This window comes from Emys orbicularis, chromosome 8 (assembly GCF_028017835.1).
Source record: "Emys orbicularis isolate rEmyOrb1 chromosome 8, rEmyOrb1.hap1, whole genome shotgun sequence".
NCBI classification, from domain to species: domain Eukaryota; kingdom Metazoa; phylum Chordata; order Testudines; family Emydidae; genus Emys; species Emys orbicularis.
The window spans coordinates 84,764,270-84,786,145 of record NC_088690.1 but is presented as its reverse complement, the minus strand read 5'-3'; the positions used below and the strand labels follow the sequence as shown (position 1 = coordinate 84,786,145).

The following is a 21,876-nucleotide window of genomic DNA, read 5'->3' as shown; positions in this document are numbered from 1 at the left end:
TATTTTATTCAATTCTACTTCATACAAATGAATAAGACAATGAAGTGGAGTAGCAATGGTGACGTTTTATGTATTTGAGAGGCCAAATAAACCGATGGAGTAGTCTGCTGTTGCCGGTTATCAGAAGCTCCATCAACTAGAAGATTCAAAAGGAGGCTGGTAAAAAATACCCCGTATGGGATAAAAGTCACTATGTTGGTGGAATTGCCATCTTTCTAATGAGCTGCAATATCAAAATCCTGGCCACTTGTTGTCTATCAATATACTGTGGAACTCTTCACAAGAATTTGTCTGAGTCTCCAAACAAAATTCTAGTTCATGTAATTACATTCTACTAACCTAAATTCCCCCTGCAATTTCTCTGAGATAAGTAGTTGTCTTCATTTCCTTTCATAAACTGCAAGGCTGTGTTAAACAGCCACTATTTTCCCTCCCCCCTGCTTCCCCAAGGTGGCTAAAATTTCACTGTGGATGAAGTGGCTCCAGTATGCAGAGATTGGAAGGCACATTGGGATACTGGGAAGAAAAATGTGATGGGTCTCATCCAAAGCCCATTCAAGTCAATCAGAGACTTCTGTTGGCTTCATTGGGTATTGGATCAGGATGTATATAGAATCATAGAAATATAGAGCTGGAAGAGACCTCGAGAGGTCATCTAGTTCAGCCCACTGCACTGAGGCAAGACTAAGTAAACCTAGACCATCTCTGACAGGTTTGTCTAACCTGTTCTTAAAAGCCTCCAAAGACAGGGATTCCACAACCTCCCTTGTAAGCCTGTTCCAGAGTTTAAGTACCCTTGCAGTTAGAAAGTTTTTCCTAATATCTAACCTAAATCTGCTTTGTTGTAGATTAAGCTGATTACTTCTTGTCCTACCTTCAGTGGATATGGAGAACAATTGATCATACCCCTTAACATATTTGAAGATTGTTATTTGGTCCCCCCTCAGTTGTCTTTTCTCAAGAATAAACATGCCAGTTTTTTTAATCTTTCCCCATAGGTGGGGTTTTCTAAACCTTTTATCATTTTTTTGCTTGCCTCTGGACTCTTTCCAATTTCTCCACATCTTTCCTAAAATGTGACATCCGGAATTGGACACAGTACTCCAGCTGAGGCTTCACCAGTGCCAAGTAGAGCAGGACAGTTACCTCCCATGTGTTATATACAACACTCTTATTAATACACTTCAGAACAATATTAGCTTTTTTTGCAGCTGCATCACATTTTTCGCTCTTGTTCAATTTGTGAGCCACTGTAACCCCCAGATCCATTTCAGCAGTACTACCACCTACACAGTTATTCCCCATTTGTAGATGTGCATTTGATTTTTTCCATCCTAAGTGAAGTATTTTGCACTTTTCTTTATTGAATTTCATCTTGTAGATTTCAGCCCAATTCTTCAATTTGCCAAGGTTGTTTTGAATTCTAATCCTGTCCTCCAAAGTGCTTGCAACCCCTCCCAATTTGGTGTCATCCACAATTTTTATAAGCATACTCTCTTCTGCTATTCAAATCATTAATGAAAATATGGAACAGTGCCAGGCCCAATATTGACCTGGTGGGACCCTCTAGACACACCCTCCCAGTTTGACAGTGAACCACTGATAATTACTCTTTGAGTATGGTTTTTCAAACAATTGTGCACCCACCTTATAGTAATTTCTTCAAGGCATTATTTCCCTTGTTTGCTTTTGAGGATGTTATATGACATAGTGTGAAAAGCCTTACTAAAATCGAGAGATATCACATACTACTTCCCTATCCACTAGGCTAGTAACCCTGTCAAAGAAAGAAATTATCTTCGTTTGGCATGATTTGTTCTTGACAAATCCATGCTGGCTATTCCTTATAATGCTATTATCCTCTCAGTGCTTACAAATTGATTGTGTAATAATTTGTTCCAATATCTTTCGAGGTATCAAAGTTAGGCTGACTGGTATATAATTCTCCAGGTCCTCTTTGTTCCCCATTTTAAAGATAAGTACTGTGTTTGCCGTTGTCCAGTCCTCCGGGACCTCACCCGTCTTCCCTGAGTTCTTGAAGATAATTGTTAACAGTTCCAAGATTGTTTCACCTAGCTCCTTAAGGAATTGCATAACGTGTTCTTATCATTAGATATTATACTCCAAATCAACTGCTTAGTTATTTGCAGAGAGAAATAAGACAAGAGATGTTACATTTTAACATTCTCCTGATGTTTAGTCGTTAGCAAATTCTCAGCGCTGAGTTATCAGTAGTTCTCCCTGTTTTCTTTATGCTGTCTGTATCTTCAGAGTTGCATGCTCCTGTATTTTTTTAAAAAGACAAAAACTGGAATGAGATTAGCAGCTAAATCCTTAATGACTGGATTTCAGGACTGTGTAATTGATTTTTGATATGCTGTACTGTAGAAGTTGATTATAAGTAGTAATCACTCCTTTTCTAAGATAAATCAGCTCTGCATTTTGACTAGGTCTTCAAAACAAAAATAAATGAGGCCCTAAAATAAAATGGCTATAATCCTTACTCTAAATATTAAAAACTTAATAGAGGTACTTGTGGTAATTAGCTGAAGTTAAATGCACAAATCTTAGAGCTGAATCCTTGCCAGAGTTAGATTTTCTTCCATCATGTTTATGCAAATCAAAACACAGCTTTATCTATCAACACCTCAACATTTAATTGTCTGGTGTTAGTTCCTGTAACAATAATCACATATCCATTTAGCTCTTTTAAATGGAAATTACTATGAGATTATAGCAGGTTGAGTGGACTGAAAATGCAATTTGAAAATGAGGGAGAAAGCATAGAATTTATTTGCATCTCATTTATTTTAATTCACCTTTGTAAACTGTTTAGTGAATGAAATAAAAGCAACTGTACTGGAAAATTGCAAGGGAGCAGGTGGGATGCAAGGTAGACAGGGAGGTGCAGCAGTGTGGGATAGATCAGCATGAATGGAGGGCACAATAGATAATGAGTTATAGCTTCCATGAGTATTTCAGATCAATCAGAACACTCACACGTCTTTCAGCTGAGGCCCAAATTTGGGACAGAGACACAGAACCAGGGGCATGTGAAAGACGTTAGTGCAGGAGTCTGTCCTTGTATGTGATTAATTTCTTAAGGCAAATACTATTTTCAATATTAAATCTCCCTCTTGAAATTTCTCATGTAAATATTAGCCATGACTGAAGTGAGATAACATCAGCTTTGTGTATGGGACATAGGTACATTTCAATCTCAAATTCAAGGGCCTCTTTCTTGAGGACTCTCAATTGAGAGGTCAGATGCAGTCATTCCCAGATGGTTGGTGCTCAGATACTATGTGATGGGTGCCATACAAAATCACACATCCATACTTCATTGGTGTGTTGTATGTTATCAGCATTGTGATCACAACCTCACACATCCACATTCTGCTGGGCAGAAAAGTCCTGCTGCTCAACATGCAACTATCCACTTGTAGTTTACCACATCAGCATTATGGTAGCACAATACTGTATTAGTAATTCTGTAGTTTATCCCAGCCAGGGTCATGGGGTGTTGTTGAGCATAACATTGCACCATTAGAGATATGAGCTTTGTCTCTGTAATTTATCCCAATGTTCACATGACTTATGAATTTTTGGGCACTTAACATCAACCTAACTCTCGTATTTGCACTCCCGAGTGGAAAAGAGAAGGGGCCATTAGTGCTGATGGCAGGAACAAGTCATAGTAGGGCTACGATGTAGCTCTCCCCCAAGCACCAGCTCGTACCTGGGGCAAGAGCATGCTACATCTTCTCTAAAGGTTTAACAAGGGCCCCAGTGAGCATGCTCCCCACAGTGGCTGTGGAGGCATTATCCCTGCTTTTGCCTATGCCAGCATAAAGCTCCACTGTTGTAGGGAAACCTCTCCCTTACTTTGGGGTCATGATTAAAGAGCCATAATTAAGCCTATATAGGAAAATGTGTAATTTTTTTTTTAATTTATGTCAGGTATTATTGTTTACTGGTACATTATCAGTAGTGTATTGAATGTTGTTCAGGCAATTTAATACAGAACCCAGAGAGAGAAAGAGAGAGAGATTACACTTTTGGGGTTGTTTGTTTTTGTTTTGTTTTTGTATACACTGTAATATCACTCAAGTGAATTTTGCTGGAGGAACCATTAACCAACATCTAGAAGGGCTCTTCCCTATTGTGACTTACACAGCAACAGCAAAAAGAAGAAGCAGATGTGTGTGTAGGTAGCAGAACAAAAGAAAAATAGCTTGCTAGATAATCTTCAGTCATGATAGTCGTATTAGTGTTATTAGCGTTCCCCAAAGGAGTGGGAGTTAGTCATTTTGTTTGGGTTTCTATATAATTAATATGACATTGCAATTATACTCTGTGGTGTTACTTATTTTACAAATGAAAACGAAGTTACTGAATTATCAAACAGGTGCTTCTTTATTCTCAGAGTAATGTTTTTGTGTAGCTATTCTGGTGTATAATTGTTCAGAAAGCTGGTACTTCAACTCACTGTGACAAAAACCTAGTAACATTTGTAAAGTATATTCAGCTTCCTTCTGAGCAAAAGGAGAGAGCCCTTAAACTCAACTTTACTAGCAAAGGCAGGGTGCAGGATACAGCTGCTGTGATGAGGCAAAAATGTCAAGCTGTTTATAAAGACGCAAAACTCTTAAAAGAGCTGAATTTTCAAACAATTGGTTTCGCCTCACTCCCTCCACACAAAAAACATCCAAGAAGGCAGGAGATCACCGTGTCTCCTACAAATAAAGACAACAGAGGAGCAAGAGCTGGTTATGGGGTTTTGGTACTTGGTGAGGACCTCCAGAGGTTCAGACAGCAACTTTGTGGTTCTCTCACCACTGGCTTTATATGATCATAAGTTTCAGTGTTGACAATGGGATTTTGTTGCTCTTGTATGTTTGTGAATAGCAACATCACTTACTGATGGAAACCCACAATGCAACATATAGCAGTAGAGGATTTATGATCTAGTAATTTTAGGTCTAGAAGGAGAAAAGACCTTTAAGAAATCTTGGAAACGTTTAAAAACCCTGTAATTAGGATAATTATATACAAAAATAATTTAAAATTCCCTCTAATCCTCACAGACACATATGACTTTATTAGCCCAATTTATTTGAGGAATTCACCAGGAAAGTTTTTTTCATAATTTAATTACTTTAGAAAGAATTGAAATTTCAGAGCTATGCTAGAATTTTCCTTTAATTGTACAGACATATGTCTTTAATATAATAATCAGGTACCCTCTATTTTCCCCAGTAGCTCTTAAAGTGCAGGGTTTCCATGGACATTTGACATGTACACAGATTTTGCACTCACAGAAATGGTGGCCACTTCTGAAAGTTTGCCCTCTACAGCTGAGTTCTGCTTCCAAGACTTCCTTTCTACTAAAACCTTGAATAAGGAATAAGATGGAGCATTTCCTTTCCTAAGTTTTTTTCTTAACTACTACTATTGTCTTCACATCAGAGTTAGTCTATTTGTCAATATCAAAACCTTCTTTGGGAAATCCCACATGAAGAGCAATTTCTAAGAGTTACTAAGGAAATGAAAACGGTGTTAAAAGAGCTGAATTTTATTAACTGGAAAATATCAGACTGAGAACAATAATTTAAAAAAATATTTTCTTATGAACACAAAATTGTATTAATTTTAAAATTGCTTTTTATAGAACTGAATTCCTTACAGAGTGGGTTGGGATGGGAATTGGGCTTACTCTGCCAGTGAAAATAATTCAGAATAATTTTTATGTCCTCTAGGAAGGCTCAGGATTAATTTACATATTGTTTGATGTGCAGTTTAAATTTGGATAAGAGAAAATGTTGCTTAATCAAAGCTACTGTAAAATATAAGCTGAAGAACAAATTCCCAGGAACAGATGAATACTTCTTAAGTAGTCCTTGCTGTCAAAAGATATCTAATTTAAAGACTTCTACTTTATTAATGGTGCGTTCACAATTAAATTACTTAAGAAGCTTTATTAGATTACAGCGCTGGCCTGGATTTTCTGTGGCTTGGCCTCCAGTGAGTATACTGCTTTATCTTTCTTATAGCATTTGCAGTAGTGAACGCTATAGTTGAGGTTACATATTCAGTTCTTACAACCCCTTGTTCTCGTATGCTCACAACTTTCCAAAAACGTTTCCTGTGGGACTGAAACTTTTCATGCTGTGTTGTGTTTGTTTTTTGAAAGTCTTACTAAAGAAAGTGAGAAAGTGAAATATATTTACTCAGCTTAAAGAAATTTATGGGATTTTTATTGCTTGGAAGGAACCTTAGCTTGCAAGATGCTGGGAGTTCAGCTTGCTCAGCAAGCACCTTGTGGGATCAAAGCCCAAAGCCTCAAAAAGGACTGAACAAAAAACATTCTATGTGTCGGAACCTCTGAGGAAAAACCTCTCTGTTGAAAGTGGGGGAAGGAGAAAGTGTTGAAGGCATGGATTTTCAACTTGGGGGTTGTGACTCCAACAGCGGTCATGGCAGCCCTCCTATTTATATGGCTAGATTGAAGGGGGAGTCTTCAAAACTCTTTCCTGGTGTACTGTGGGGTCATAGTATGAAAAAATGTTGAAGCTGTTGAAAAATTACTTCTGAGCATACTCTGTGGGTATCTACTAAATGTTAACAGCTTATAACAAGCCCAGGGGCTGTTGCTCAGAGATTACTGTTAGCCCAGGATGCATTGTAAAATGTCTCAGCAAAACACTCCTGCATTTTTTTTTAGTAAATTCTGGGAAATTTAATTGTCCTTTCAATTTATTAGTATTTTCACTGTAGCAGTTAGCATGGACTAGGATTTATCGATTCACTGAACACAGCCTTCTTCCATTTGTATAGGTCCATGGAAGGAACTTGCTGTCCATTGATTATGACCGAAACATCCGCACAGAGAAAATATATGATGATCATCGGAAGTTTACACTGAGAATAATTTATGATCAACTAGGACGTCCTTTTCTTTGGCTACCCAGCAGTGGGCTTGCTGCTGTCAACGTTTCTTATTTCTTCAATGGACGACTGGCTGGACTTCAACGCGGTGCCATGAGTGAAAGAACAGATATAGATAAGCAAGGCCGAATCATATCCCGCATGTTTGCTGATGGGAAAGTGTGGAGTTACACATACCTGGAAAAGGTAAGTGGCTTAATTTAAACTACAGCAATAGTTACAAAGGCTGAAAAGGTGTTAGGCATTGGCACAAAAGGTGTTAGGCATTGTGACGCTGAGCATCACAGTGCCTAACTTTTAGGCATCTAGAAAATCACTAGATTCACAAAGCCTGTGTAAGGTGCCTAGGCTGCCTGTACAGTGAATGGAGAGAGAGAGAGGCACATTAGAGCATGATTCACAAAAGCCAGGTTGCTAGGTGTGAAGTGCAGGCTAAACTAGCTAATAGGAGATGCCGACCAGAGGAATGTGTGCCCCTCTTATGGAGACAGGCACGGAAGTCTGGGCTGCAGGGAGGGGCCTGTCTCTGTTAGCAATTCACAGCCAGGAACTCTGTTTGGAGTTAGGCCTTTATACAAGAAGCTGGAGGTGGGAGGAAACCTACCTCTTAACTTTTAGCCCAGTGGTTAGGGGACTTACCTGGGCTGTGGGAAACCCCCTGTTTGTGCCCCCTTCTCCCCCTCAGGTGAAGGGATGTGCCATCTCTCAGGTGAGTGCTCTAGCGCTGATGTGGGGCTCCCTAAGTCTCTCCAGAGGGCAGCAGCTTCCAGGAGAGACTGATGGACCCCCCCCCCCATTAAGAATGCCCTCACTACTGGGATAAATGTTCTGAGGGAGCTCTCCCTCCTCCCCCCCCCACCCAGCTGTTCTGTCAGAACTCGCCTCAGAGATGTGCTCAGAGGGCACCCACCAGATTGGGCCCCACACGATTGCCTGTCTGCCCCTAATTTAAGTATAGCTTTGGGGCTTTGATGGGAGACAGGTGCTCAGATGCCTGAAGGGAGCCAGCAGTGCACATGCAAAAAGGCAGAAACATAGGCTTCTAATGTCCTTTTACTGCAAAAACTTAGGGATCAAATGCATTTATGCACCTACAGGATTAGGTGGGAGTTTTGTACATTGTAATGGTGCCCAAACTGGGATTTAGGCACCTAAAACAGGGACTTAGGTGCTTAAAGTCTTTTGTACATTCAGGAAAGAGACTGCTATTACATGTTCATATATACATACATATACATGACCTAGGATTCTTAGTGTTCCAACAGTTAAAAAGTCTTTTGTGCCAGATCTGTGAATTTTTTTGTTTTTCAATTAATCAAAGGAAATACTTTGTTCATGGTTCAGCTCTTCTGATATATCCATAAAATAGAATAGATCACCATATAATAGCATGAACTAACAGGATGAATTTTACTATTTTAAAATGCATGACTAAGCCTGACAGAACATCCCAGTAGCTGCAGATATCTCATCTCTAATCATTATTTATTAAGTGAAAATATGGTAATTCATTTCTATTTAACCTAATTTAAACCACTTTGATCTTGAGAGTTTATCTAATCCTTAAAAACACTGCATGCCATGTTCCCTAAACCCCCTCCCTTCCAGCCTATTGTTTTAGGTATGCTAGAACAGTTCTCTCTGCTAACTTCTCCACACATGTTTTACCGCAGGGGTCCCCAACGCGGTGCCCGCGGGCGCCATGGCACCCACCGGGGCGTCTAAGTGCGCCTGCGTACTGGCCGGCGGATGAGCATCCGCCAAAATGCCGCCGAGAAGCAGCAGCATCCAGAGGCGTTGCCGCTGAAATGCCGCCTATTTTCTGCTTGTCGGCGGCATTTCGGCGGAAGCTCGTCCGCTGCCACGGTCCTCCGTGGCTCGTCGTCTAGCGCCCGCCAGACAAAAAAGGTTGGGGACCACTGTTATTGTACATTTATAAGCCATTCAAAGTTATCAAGTACTACAGTATTCAGTGTAAATTACAACTGCCAGAGGAGATATAAATTAGGGCATTAAACAAATTTTTCCCAAAACAGCAAAGGAAGAGGGTGGAAGAGGTTGATACAATGTTCCTTCCATTTCCTTCTCGGGATTGATCTTTTTCTCAAAGAGGAAAATGTACTTATCACAGATGTTGGCAATATATTCATACTGTTGGGCAGCATTGCACCTTAGATGTATTTGGATTTTATTTATATTTTTTATTATTGTAACACTGAAACCTATTCAATAAATTTTTGATTTAAAAATGTGCTTTTTCCCCATAAATTCAGAAAGGGAAAGAAACTGAAAGACAGTAAAAATATATAATCTTTGTCTTTTTATTTTTTCAATAGTCCATGGTACTACTGCTTCAGAGCCAACGGCAGTACATCTTTGAGTACGATTCCACAGACCGTCTCCATGCTGTCACCATGCCTAGTGTTGCTCGGCACAGCATGTCCACTCATACATCTATTGGCTACATTAGGAATATTTATAACCCTCCTGAAAGCAATGCTTCAGTGATTTTTGATTACAGCGATGATGGGAGGATTTTGAAAACATCTTTTCTAGGAACTGGTCGACAAGTCTTCTACAAGTATGGGAAACTATCCAAGCTGTCTGAAATTGTTTATGATAGCACTGCAGTTACTTTTGGATATGATGAAACTACTGGAGTTCTGAAAATGGTTAACTTACAGAGTGGTGGCTTTTCGTGCACAATCCGGTACCGTAAAATTGGTCCACTGGTTGACAAACAAATCTACAGGTTTTCTGAAGAAGGCATGGTCAATGCAAGGTTTGATTACACCTATCATGATAATAGCTTTCGGATTGCTAGCATCAAGCCTATAATAAGTGAGACTCCTCTTCCCGTTGATCTTTATCGTTATGATGAGATCTCCGGCAAAGTAGAGCATTTTGGCAAATTTGGAGTAATTTATTATGATATAAATCAAATAATTACTACAGCGGTGATGACACTGAGTAAACACTTTGATACCCATGGGCGCATTAAAGAAGTTCAGTATGAAATGTTCAGATCACTCATGTATTGGATGACAGTCCAGTATGACAGCATGGGAAGAGTAACAAAGAGAGAACTGAAGCTTGGACCTTATGCCAACACAACCAAATATACCTATGATTATGATGGTGATGGGCAGCTCCAAAGTGTGGCAGTAAATGACAGACCAACCTGGCGTTATAGCTATGATCTGAATGGGAATCTTCATCTCTTGAATCCAGGGAACAGCGTACGGTTGATGCCACTACGCTATGATCTAAGAGACAGAATTACACGTCTGGGTGACATGCAGTACAAAATTGATGATGATGGGTTCCTATGTCAACGAGGCTCAGATATATTTGAGTACAACTCAAAAGGTCTCTTAACAAGAGCTTACAATAAAGCAAGTGGATGGAGTATTCAGTACCGTTATGATGGGTTAGGGCGAAGGGCTTCTTGTAAGACTAACTTGGGGCACCATCTTCAGTACTTTTATGCTGACCTTCACAACCCAACGAGAATGACACATGTTTACAATCATTCCAATTCAGAAATTACTTCTCTATACTATGATCTACAAGGCCATCTCTTTGCAATGGAAAGCAGCAGTGGAGAAGAATACTATGTTGCCTCCGATAACACAGGTACACCACTAGCAGTATTCAGTATTAATGGCCTCATGATCAAGCAGCTTCAGTACACTGCATATGGAGAGATATATTATGATTCCAACCCTGACTTTCAATTGGTCATTGGATTTCATGGAGGGCTGTATGATCCTCTGACCAAGCTGGTTCATTTTACTCAGAGAGACTATGATGTTCTAGCTGGGCGTTGGACATCGCCCGATTACACAATGTGGAAAAATATTGGTAAGGAGCCTGCTCCATTCAACTTATACATGTTCAAGAGCAACAACCCTCTCAGCAATGAACTTGATTTAAAGAATTACGTAACAGGTGAGTACTCATTAACGGTTGTTTACTAAAAGGTTTTAGTGCAAATTTCTAAAGTTTAGAATTTTGTGTTGGAAAAAGAAATAGATCAAACTTCTCCATTCCAGGACTTTCCTTCCGCTGTCTCCTCATCCACCTGCAGAACCTTCTCCCATCAAGCTAGGACCATCTTCCCATTCGGTAGTATGAAAAGGACAGTGTAGTCTTGACCCCTGACTCTTGGTTGTGACCCCCAGATTAAGAACCTATGAAAGAGAGGCACACATGACTATTAAATAAAGGGGAATCATTTTCAACTAATAATAAATAATAATATTTAGTTTTTATGTAGCACTTTTCATGTAGATTTCAAAGTGCTGTGGAACAGACGGTACCATTATCCCCACTTTGCAAAGGGGAAAGACGAAGACAGTTGAAACCGAGTGCCCCAAGTCATCCAGCAGGTCAGTGGCAGAGTCAGGAATTAGGACTCAGGTCTCCTGACCCCCAGTCCAATGCCCTGTCCCTTCAATAGTATCCTCAGAATTACCTACTGACTTTGTCCATGGGCACAACATGAATTACTACCAAGAGTGGCACTGATTAAACATTTCTTTACTTTCCCCATTCTGCCTTTAAACTCCAACCTATTTTTAGCTCTTGCTTTAAGAAAAGAACCTTAATGTTTTAAACAATGTTTCCTCTTGGAAGACTGAGGAACATCTGTAGTGTTAGGATGTGGAGACAATAAATCAGTTTAGATTGCATGTACTAGGTTTGGGTGACACATCTAACTTCCTTTCAATTACTACTAATTTGCCACTTAGTAGGATCACATAGTACTTGAACTAGCTGCAAACCATTTTTTAAAAAGAAAGGTAATTAAGATGTATTCAGGAGAAACTCTCCAAGAAGTGAGTCTGCAGCATGTTGTAATTAAAAACAGCAGTACGATTTAAAAAACAAAAAACAGAGCTACCACAGTTTTAGTGGCAGCACTTCAAGAAAAGTTATATTATGACTGTTAGTTCTTTGTGACTATGACTACATTGTGTGTGCATAATTTCTCAGGTTGCCCTTCAGTCGTTTTGCATTCTGAAGACACTAGTATTTGCTCTTGATACTGGGGAAAAAATTATCAGTGATCAAAAATATCTTGAATTCTTGGGGTCTAATTCTGTGGTCCTTAATTGAACAAAACTATCAATGTCCGTCAGGGTTTGGCTCAATTAATAACTGCACACTTTGGCCTCTAGTGATTAACTTCAGAAGCCCCCAAACCCAGTGGGTCCTGTCTCACTTTAAGAGATTTCATTGCACTCAGAAGATGTTATATTTATTTTCATTCTTGCAGCCACAGAAGAAATTCAGAAAAGATACACTAATTGCTTGTACAGTATGAACTTTTAATTCCACCAAAAAAATGGTTTATGGCTAATGCAGATACGTGCTGCTATCATAGGATTCCCTGGGCCAAAAGAATGTTCTTGGAAAAGAAGTTGTTATATATGGAGTTAATTTTCATAAGTGAGAAATACATACAACCTTCAAACACCACCCTCTAGACATATTTACAGTTAACACCTGATGCTGATTTGCTGACAGCTTTTTGCTGCGGAAAAGAATTTCTCCAGCTGTGTAACGACATCCTGTGAAGAACATTAGAAATAGAAAATAATGAACTATTAGAAAAAGAGGAGGTTCTCTCTCAATTGCCAAATGAGGACAGCTAAAGTAAATTGTTTGGGAGGTAATGTTCTACCATATGATAAACTGAAGCCATGAGAAAAAGGAGTAATTGTCCTATGCTGTATATAGCTGAAGGGAAAATGTATAATATAATGGAAAATCTGTACACATTTCTTTATTGTAACTGGAATAGAATCTGAAATTTTGTACAACGTTATTTATTTCAGTATCTAGAGGAACAACAAAAATTAAGCTTACACATTTAAAACTTCTCCACCCACTAAAATTAGATTTGTAATGGCTCATTCCACCCCACCCCTAAAAGACACTAGGAAAACAAGCTTCTAACATGCCCTGGATGTCAACAGATTCAAGTTCGTCAAGCTCTTCTTAATTTCAAACAATTAAAAACAAATTTTTGAATTTTTTTCAGTGAAACCCCAGAGCAAAAAGTTTTCAATCTCCCTCCCCATTTTCAGAGAGAAAGGAGTAAGGGAGGGGAAAATCAGAAACATTTTCAATAAAAATGTTCACAAAATTTTTGAATAATCCAAAAGCCATTCCTTTCCAAAACTTGCAGACTGAATATTTTGAATACTTTTGGAAAAATTCTTTCAACCACTTAAGTCATGTTGCTTAATGCACTGCTGGAAGATGTTCAGACACTACTATGATGAGTGCAGGATAGGAACCTATATAGAATAGAACAGAATCATCTGGTAGTCAGGATCCAAATCAGATAGAGCTTTTTGGGGAAAAACCAATACCTTGGACTTCACAAAAATTGACATTGGAGCAGAGGAGGAATGCTCCCTGTGAAACATAACTATATAAGGCCTTGATCCTGCAAAGAATTATGCATGTGTTTTACTTTATGAAGTTGACTTGAATGGAACTACTCACCTGTTTAAATTTTTGCCGGAGTAGGGCCTAAGAGGGGAACCATGTTTTGTGCCAGAGGACGTTTCCAAGCGTTCTCACAAGCTAGGGTGACCAGATGGGATGAAGAAAATATCGGGACACATGGAGGGGGAGGGGATCCTGCCGGCGGAGCAAAGAAAAAAAAAAAGCGGAGTCCCGCCGGCAGAGCAAGGGGAAAAAAAAAAAAGCAGAGTCCCACTGGCGGAACAAAACAAAACAAAAACAGGAGTGCGAAATATCGGGACAAATTGCGTCCCGACCAAACATGGGTCGGGATGCGGGACAAACGACTAAAAATTGGGACAGTCCCGATTTTATTGGGACGCCTGGTCACCCTATCACAAGCATTAATCCAGTATCACACAGTATAGCCCCATTGTAGTAATCCAATCAGGAGGTGACAGAGCTATGGGTAACTATGGTGAACTGTAGGAAATGTTTAGGTCACTCATATATTGGATGTCAGTTCCATGTGACAATATGGAAAGAGTAACCAGAGAGCTGATATAGAATCAGAAATGGAGGGCTGGAAGGAACCTCAAGAAGTCATCTAATCCATCCACTGAGACAAGATTAAATATACCTAGACCATCCCTGACAGAAGTTTGTCTAACCTGTTCTTAAAAACTTCACTTCATCACAGAGATTCCACAACCTCTGTAAGTAACCTATTCCAGTGCTTAACTATCCTTCTAGTTATATGTCACTGGTGGCTATTTATAGTGTATTTAAAATAGTCATTCTTGCATCAGTTCACTCTGGAAGAGTACAATTGTGAAAGCTGCCAAGCAATAACAGGTTAGAAATTCGGAGGCCAAACTCTACTTGAAATCAAGAGTTGAGGCCATAGATTCCCTGAGATACACATTACACACCTTCATTTTTCACTCATTTATTTACTTTTGATTTTTAGACGTGAAGAGCTGGTTGGTGATGTTTGGATTTCAGCTCAGCAACATCATCCCTGGTTTCCCTAGAGCAAAAATGTACTTTGTGCCACCTTCATATGAGTTGTCAGAGAGTCAAGCCTGTGAAAATGGACAGGTATGCTGAAGTTCTTGGTGTCTTAAATAGATTTTGTTATTCTTATATTGTATTTGGGTATCATTTTATGACTATAGACATAGGGTCTACAATAAACAGAGTGCACAATATTTGTTTCATAGTGATATGAAATTCAATATAGTCAGCTTTTGTAGTACTGAACATGCCATCTTTCTTACCAACCTAGATTATTACCATAATAGCAGTATCATTAGTTCTTCATATATACCCTTGAGTTGTTACTCTATTAACAATAGCAAATGGAAATCTCAACGTGTAACTTACCATCTGTTCGATCTATATCATTATAATCCTTATGCCTTTTATTTATATCAATAAAAATGTGGTTTGTAATTACTGTACTATTAAAGAACAGTTTTACTCACAATATTGTATAGGGGAAAAAATCATATTTTTTGTTTGCTTGGGGGTTTAAGTTGTAACTTTTGGTGTTGCAATTAAAAGTAAAGTGATGTTTACTTTTTTGCCCGATTAGGAAAGGCATATGCTTACATACACACACACACACACACACACACACACACACACATACACACACACACACACACACACACAAACACACACACACACACGAAATTACTTATCCAAATACTGGGCCAATTTCTAGTCTCAGAAGTCAGCGGAGTTATTCCACATTTATAGTAATGTAACTAGTCTTAGAATAAAATTTTAAAAGCATCTAAGTGAATCAGGAGCCCAAGTTCTATTTTCAAAAGTAATTAATTTTTGGCCTGGTCTACACCTAAAACGTATATTGCTCAGGGAAGTGAAATATTCACCCCCCTGAGAGACGTAGTTAAACCGACCTAATCCACCTCTACTGGCTGGTCTACACTGTGGGGGGGAGGGAAATCGATCTAAGATACGCAACTTCAGCTACGCTATTCACGTAGCTGAAGTCGAAGTATCTTAGTTCGACTTACCTGGCCGTCTTCACAGCGGCAAGTCGACCGCCGCAGCTCCCTCATCGACTCCGCTTACTCCTCCTGCCGAGGTGGAGTACGGGCGTCGATTCGGGGATCGATTTATCGCGTCTAGATGAGACCCGATAGATCGATTACTACCCGACGATCCGGCCGGTAGTGTAGACGTGGCTTAGGTCAATGAAAGAATTCTTCCATTGACCTACATACTGCCTCTCTTGAGAGGCGGGTTTACTACAGTGATAGAAGAACTCACAGCTGTGCTGCTGTAGCATTCTAGTGTAGACCTACCCTAAGCTCTTAGGTGCCTATACCTCATTGAAAGTCTACAAGACTTAGGCTCCTAAGTCACTTTTGAAAATGAGACTTAGGTTCCTTAGGCACATGGCACATTTTTACCCTTATATCTTCTAGGTCAGAATGTTCAGAAATTATACATAATCTGTTAATAAATTGGTTCCATTGGTTCTACAGAGCCTCTTTAAAAGTTTTAGCTGATTGACTCCTGAATACTCTTGTGATGGGCATGGTGTAGATAACCAAGATAGATAAATCTGTATACATATACTATACAAATAGTGTATCTGAAAAGACAAATGCACAAAAAGTATTTTTATCTAACATTAATCAGTTCTATGGTACTTTGAAAATTGAGTCCTTTATGTTGGTTTAGGAAACTGCAATATGTATATGTACTGCTCTCTTTAGTTGGTTCACTGCATAACACTGTACAGTGTATAGACCAGCAACAACAGTTTGAGTGGTACCTTCTATCGCTGAGGTGGGCAAACTATGGCCCGCGGGCCACATTCGGCCCGCAGGACCGTTCTCCCTGGCCCCTGAGCTCCTGGCCTGGGAGGCTAGCCCCTGGCTCCTCTCCTACTATTCCCCCTCCCCCGCAGCCTCAGCTCAATGCGCCAATGGCGCAATGGTCTGGGCGGCGAGGCGGCGAGCTCCTGGGGCAGCGAGCTCCTGGGGCAGCGCAGCTGCAGAGCCCGGCCTGATCCGGGTGCTCTGTGCTGCGCGGTGCGTGGCTGGCTCCAGCCGGGCGGCATGGCTGCCTGTCATGGTGCCGCCACGCCACCAGCCACCGATGCTCCAGGCAGCACAGTAAGGGGGCAGGGAGCAGGGGAGGGAGGTTGGATAGAGAGCAAGGGAGTTCAGGGGGTGGTCAGGGGCTGGGGGTGTGGATAGGGGTCGGGGCGGTCAGAGGCGGGGAACAGGGGGGTTGAATGGGGACAGGGGTTCCGGGGGCAGTCAGGGAGACGGGGTGGTTGGATGGGGCAGAGGTCCCGGAGGGGGCAGTCAGGAATGAGAGGAGGGGTTGGATGGCGCAGCTGGGGGCAGTCAGGGGTGGGGGTTCCGGGGGCGGTCAGGGGACAGGGAGAAGGGGTGGTTGGATGGGGCAGGGGTCCCGGGGGGGCAGTCAGGAAGGAGAGAGGGTGTTGGATGTGGTGGTGGGGGGCAGTTAGGGATGGGGTGGTCCGGGGGCAGTCATCAGGGAACAGGGGGTTGGATGGGGCAGGAATCCCGGGGACCATCGGGGCGAGAAGCAGGGGGGGTCAGATAGGGGGTGGGGGGCAGGCCACGCCTGCCTGTTTGGGGAGGCACAGTCTCCCCTAACCGGCCCTCCATACAATTTCTGAAACCCGATGCAGCCCTCAGGCCAAAAATTTTGCCCGCCCCTGTTCTATAGCTTATAGTTTTTTACAGCACCATTTCTCATTGTTCTTTTTAATAAGGTTTAAAATGGGACTCTGAAGTCAGCATTTTCAGGCTGTCTATATCTTATTTGTTTATTTTTGCAGCTAATTACTGGAGTCCAACAGACAACAGAAAGACACAATCAAGCATTCATGGCCCTTGAGGGACAGGTCATCTCTAAAAGATTACATGCCAATATCAGAGAGAAAGCTGGGCACTGGTTTGCAACAACTACTCCCATTATTGGGAAAGGGATCATGTTTGCTGTGAAGGAAGGCCGCGTAACAACTGGCATTTCCAGCATAGCCACAGAAGACAGCAGAAAAATTGCCTCTGTGCTTAACAATGCTTACTACCTGGAAAAGATGCACTACAGCATTGAGGGAAAGGATACCCATTACTTTGTCAAGATTGGCTCATCCGACAGTGACCTTGTCACCCTGGCGATGACCAGTGGGCGGAAGGTATTGGACAGCGGAGTAAACGTCACAGTTTCCCAACCAACCCTCCTTATCAATGGAAGGACTCGAAGGTTTACGAATATTGAATTCCAGTATTCTACCCTGCTACTTAACATACGGTACGGACTGACCCTCGACACACTGGATGAAGAAAAGGCACGAGTGTTAGACCAAGCTCGACAGCGAGCCTTGGGATCAGCATGGGCCAAAGAGCAGCAGAAGGCACGGGATGGCAAAGAGGGCAGCCGCCTATGGACTGATGGAGAGAAGCAGCAGCTTTTGAGCACAGGAAGGGTTCAAGGTTACGAGGGATACTATGTACTTCCAGTGGAGCAGTACCCAGAGCTAGCAGACAGTAGCAGCAACATCCAGTTTTTAAGACAGAACGAAATGGGAAAGAGGTAACAAATTAACCTGCTGTCATCCTCTGCTGGATGAATCAGTAGTCACAACTGTTATCTCCTCTCCTAAGGAGATGAAGACCTAACTGGGGGCACTAGGCTGAGCTACTTTGGGATAGTAAGTGGCAAGAAAGCTCACATTTTTTGAGTTAAATGCTACTGTTCAAGTGATTAAAAACCACATCCTGAAGTGGACTAAAGCCAGACTGATAACTTTAACCATACAAATTAAAAAGTACCCCTAAAATATTACCCACTTGTTCTGGGTCTAAAGAAAAAAAAGAAATAAAAATAGAAAAAAGGCCTCATATTATATTACCTCACTCCATTCACATGTGAGCAAACTTTAAGAAATTCAAGAGGGCCACCTTCTCTAGACCAGCTGATGAAACAAAAATGATTCACACTGCTTGTTTGATAAATATTCAAGAGGTTTCCGTTTAAAGCAAGATACAGGTGCATTTAAAACATGACTTTGGGGTGATTTGTGTGTAATAACTGGAGGAAAATGAGAATGCGAGCAAGAGACCACTGGAAATACTAAATTAAAAAATTATTTAAAAAATAATAAACCTGCACTTGCACTCAGACCCTGAATTTGTCTGGCCTGAAGTTTAATTTATTCAAAGAGGGCAGAGTGTAAAGTTAAATTCAAAATGGTGGCTATAATCACTACAAATAAATTTCATACTCTGTTTGTCTTTGAAGATTCCATTGTGGACAGTATAACACAGTTACAGGGTGTAGTCTGTTTAGATTCAGTAGTTTGTTGGTATCAGTTCCAGTAGAGCTGTGGGCATTGTGTTACACTATTGCAAATGGGCACCACTTCAGATCACCCTGTACATACATCAGCCAGAAGGCACAATCACTGTTTCAGATTTTAAAATTATTAGTGTGTTTGTTTGGTCGAGAAACTGAGACAATCACATTATGGTCACCACAAAAAATTAAAAAAAAAAAAAAAAAAAGCTAAGAACTTTGGTACAAGAACTTTTTTGTAATATACATGTATGAATTGTTCATTGAGTTTTTATATTAATTTTAATTTGCTGCTAAGCAAAGAATAGAGACAGGCAAAGATAATTTATGGCAAAGTGTTTAAATTGTTTATACGTAATAAAGTCTCTAAAACTCCCGTGAATTATTTGTCTCTATTGTGGAAATGTTTTGAGAAAGAAAATTGTGTAGCTGTGGGTCTGTCTATATAACCTAGTACATGCAACCTTTTAGATGCAGAAATGGTGTGCTAGTATCATACATTATACAAATTCTATTAATATCCCTTCCTCTGGACTCCAGGTAAGCTATACATTCACCAGCAGCTCTGTTATGAGTGTTAAACGGGCAGACATTTTTAAAAGCGTTTGCCATGGAGCAGAACAAAAATAATTTGGGGAAACCAATGAAATACAAGTTATGTTAATAAAGCAACTGAAAAAAGTTAGTGGAAGGGGGGGGGAAGCCCTACAGGCAGGTGTGCAGATATAGGACCCAATTCTGCAACTGGATATGTAAACCGCAAACAGAGCCATTCTACCATCACTGACTCAATTTTAGAGGCAGGGCCATAATTACTTTATTGCATCCTACCTTTACCAAGCCTGCAGCTGTTTCTATCTACCATTGAACAGACAGTCGGACTACTACTGCTCCCATTTACATTGGTGTACATTGACTTAGTGGAGGTTTTTTCTCGACTCATGCTAGTGTATCTCTGAGCAGACTTTGTTCTAGTGACATCTTGTTCAAGGTTGTTGCCCACTTGGTGAGACACCTTGGCATCAGATATCAATGCCAGCCTTTTCGAAACTTTTCATTTAGCTCTAGTGGCTACCACTTTGGGGTTCTTAATTAGGGTTGCCAACTTTCTACTCGCACAAAACCGAACACCCTTGACCCACCCCCTGCCCCGCCCCTTCTCTGGGGCCCCGCCCCCTGCTTATTCCATCCGTCCCGTCCCCCCCCGTCGCTCGCTCTCTCCACCCTCACTGACTCACTCATTTTCACTAGGCTGGGGCGAGTGCTCCAGCTGGGGGTGCGGCCTCTGGGGTGGGGCAAGGGATGAGGGGGTTGGGGTACAGAAGGGGGCTCCGGGCTGGGGGGTGGAGCCAAAGGGTTTGGAGTATAGGAGTGGGCTTCGGGCTGAGGCAGGAGGTTGGGGTGTGGGAGGGGATACAGGCTGTGGGCTGGGGGTGAGGGTTCCAGGGAGGGGCCAGAAATGAGGGGTTCAGGGTGCGGGAGGGGGCTGGGGCACGGGAGGTGAGGGGTGAGGGCTCTGGCTGGGGGTGTGGGCTCTGGGGTGGGGCTGGGGATGAGGAATTTGAGGTGCAGGAGGGTGCTCTGGGCTGGGACCAAATGGTTTGGAGGACGGAAGGGGGGATCAGGGCTGGGGCAGGGGGTTGGGGTGTGGGAGGGGGGTCAGGGGTGTAGGATCCGGGTGGCGCTTACCTCAAGCAGCTCCCAGAAGCAGCGGCATGTCCCCCATCCAGCTCCTACATGGAGGCACAGCCAGGCGCTCTTTGCACTGCCCCGTCCACAGGCCCTGCAGCTCCCATTGGCTGCAGTTCCCGGCCAATGGGAGCTGCAGAGCCGGCGCCTGGGGCGGGGGCTGTGTGCAGAGCTCCCTGGCTGCCCCTATGCCTAGGAGCCGGAGTGGGGGACATGCCACTGCTTCCGGGAGATGTGTGGCTCCACGGCAGGCAGGGAACCTGCCTTAGCCCTGCTGCGCTGCCAACCAGACTTTTAACGGCCCGGTCAGTGGTGCTGACTGGAACCGCCAGTGTCCCTTTTTGACCAGGTGTTCTGGTCAAAAACCAGACACCTGGCAACCCTATTCCTAATTCAAGTCCAAACACCTGCTCGTCATTCTATTAATAGTTCCAGATGGCTTGCATGGCCAGATTTTTATATGACTGAAGGAATGCTGAAATGCATCTGAGCAGTTCTGAAGCGGAATCTTTTCCCTCAACTAAGACAATTTATTCACATGTTATGTACAAGTTTAATTTTACTTTTGTGAAAGGCTGCAGAGAAGATATTGCTATTTCCACTGATATCAATGAATATACACAATTCATTATGTCCACTTATTAGGCCACATTTTAAGACGTGACCTGATGATTTCAGTTGCATTTTTTTCAAAAAAGCGCACACACATTTTTGTCAACTGCCTGACTGCACCACCGCCACCCCACCCCCAGGACTGGTAAAGATGTAATTGCCATTCTTTGCTCGTGCAATTAGCAAATTTCTTGAATTTCAATTTTATTTTTGAGTACGCTTCAAAAGACAATAAAAAGTGATTATCAATAGCCATACAAAACAGATTCACTCTGCTGATGAGAAACAGCCAGCCATGAAAATAAAGTTAAATGTTTCTGCTATATGCAAAAATAGGAGGAAAGTTTGAAGTTCCTCTCTAATGTGACTAACCCTTCGCTTCTGGGGATAATAGAAGGAAATTTGACAGTGTCCAGTTTCCTCCTCTTTTAGTTTATGTATGTAATTATTCAGGAATCATCACCGGGTGAATTTAGAGATCAGTTCTACATTTGGGACTGTGGGCCTCTTTATAACCCAAGAGGTGATGTTCTTATGAGTTGTGATGGCAACAGAGACCCTTGAGTTAATTGCAGGCTTGAAGTCACTGCGTTCAGTTGTGCTGGAAGCAAAACAATGTGACAAGTTGTGTTGTACCTTCAGCACTTGGCAAGTGCATCCATTTATTAGCATATAAAAACAACTAGTGTAGAGTTTGCTCTATCTAAAATAAGTTTTATACAATAGAATCAAAAGCTGTATATTCCCCTCTGGTGAATGACTTAGTACATATTT

General features: G+C 41.6%; 1 protein-coding gene across 12 annotated transcripts in view; it reads left to right on the top strand.

Moving 5' to 3' along the window:
* The window catches only part of TENM2 (teneurin transmembrane protein 2), an 812,220-nt gene extending 794,177 nt beyond the window's left edge, over nucleotides 1-18,043 (top strand). For all 12 annotated transcript variants that reach the window (XM_065409745.1, XM_065409744.1, XM_065409743.1 and 9 more), the window contains 4 exons: nucleotides 6,838-7,134; nucleotides 9,285-10,899; nucleotides 14,399-14,529; nucleotides 17,282-18,043. In XM_065409745.1, the coding sequence (XP_065265817.1) occupies nucleotides 6,838-7,134; nucleotides 9,285-10,899; nucleotides 14,399-14,529; nucleotides 17,282-18,043 (2,805 nt within the window). The remainder of the gene's footprint in view (nucleotides 1-6,837; nucleotides 7,135-9,284; nucleotides 10,900-14,398; nucleotides 14,530-17,281) is intronic.
* Nucleotides 18,044-21,876: the final 3,833 nt, after the last annotated feature.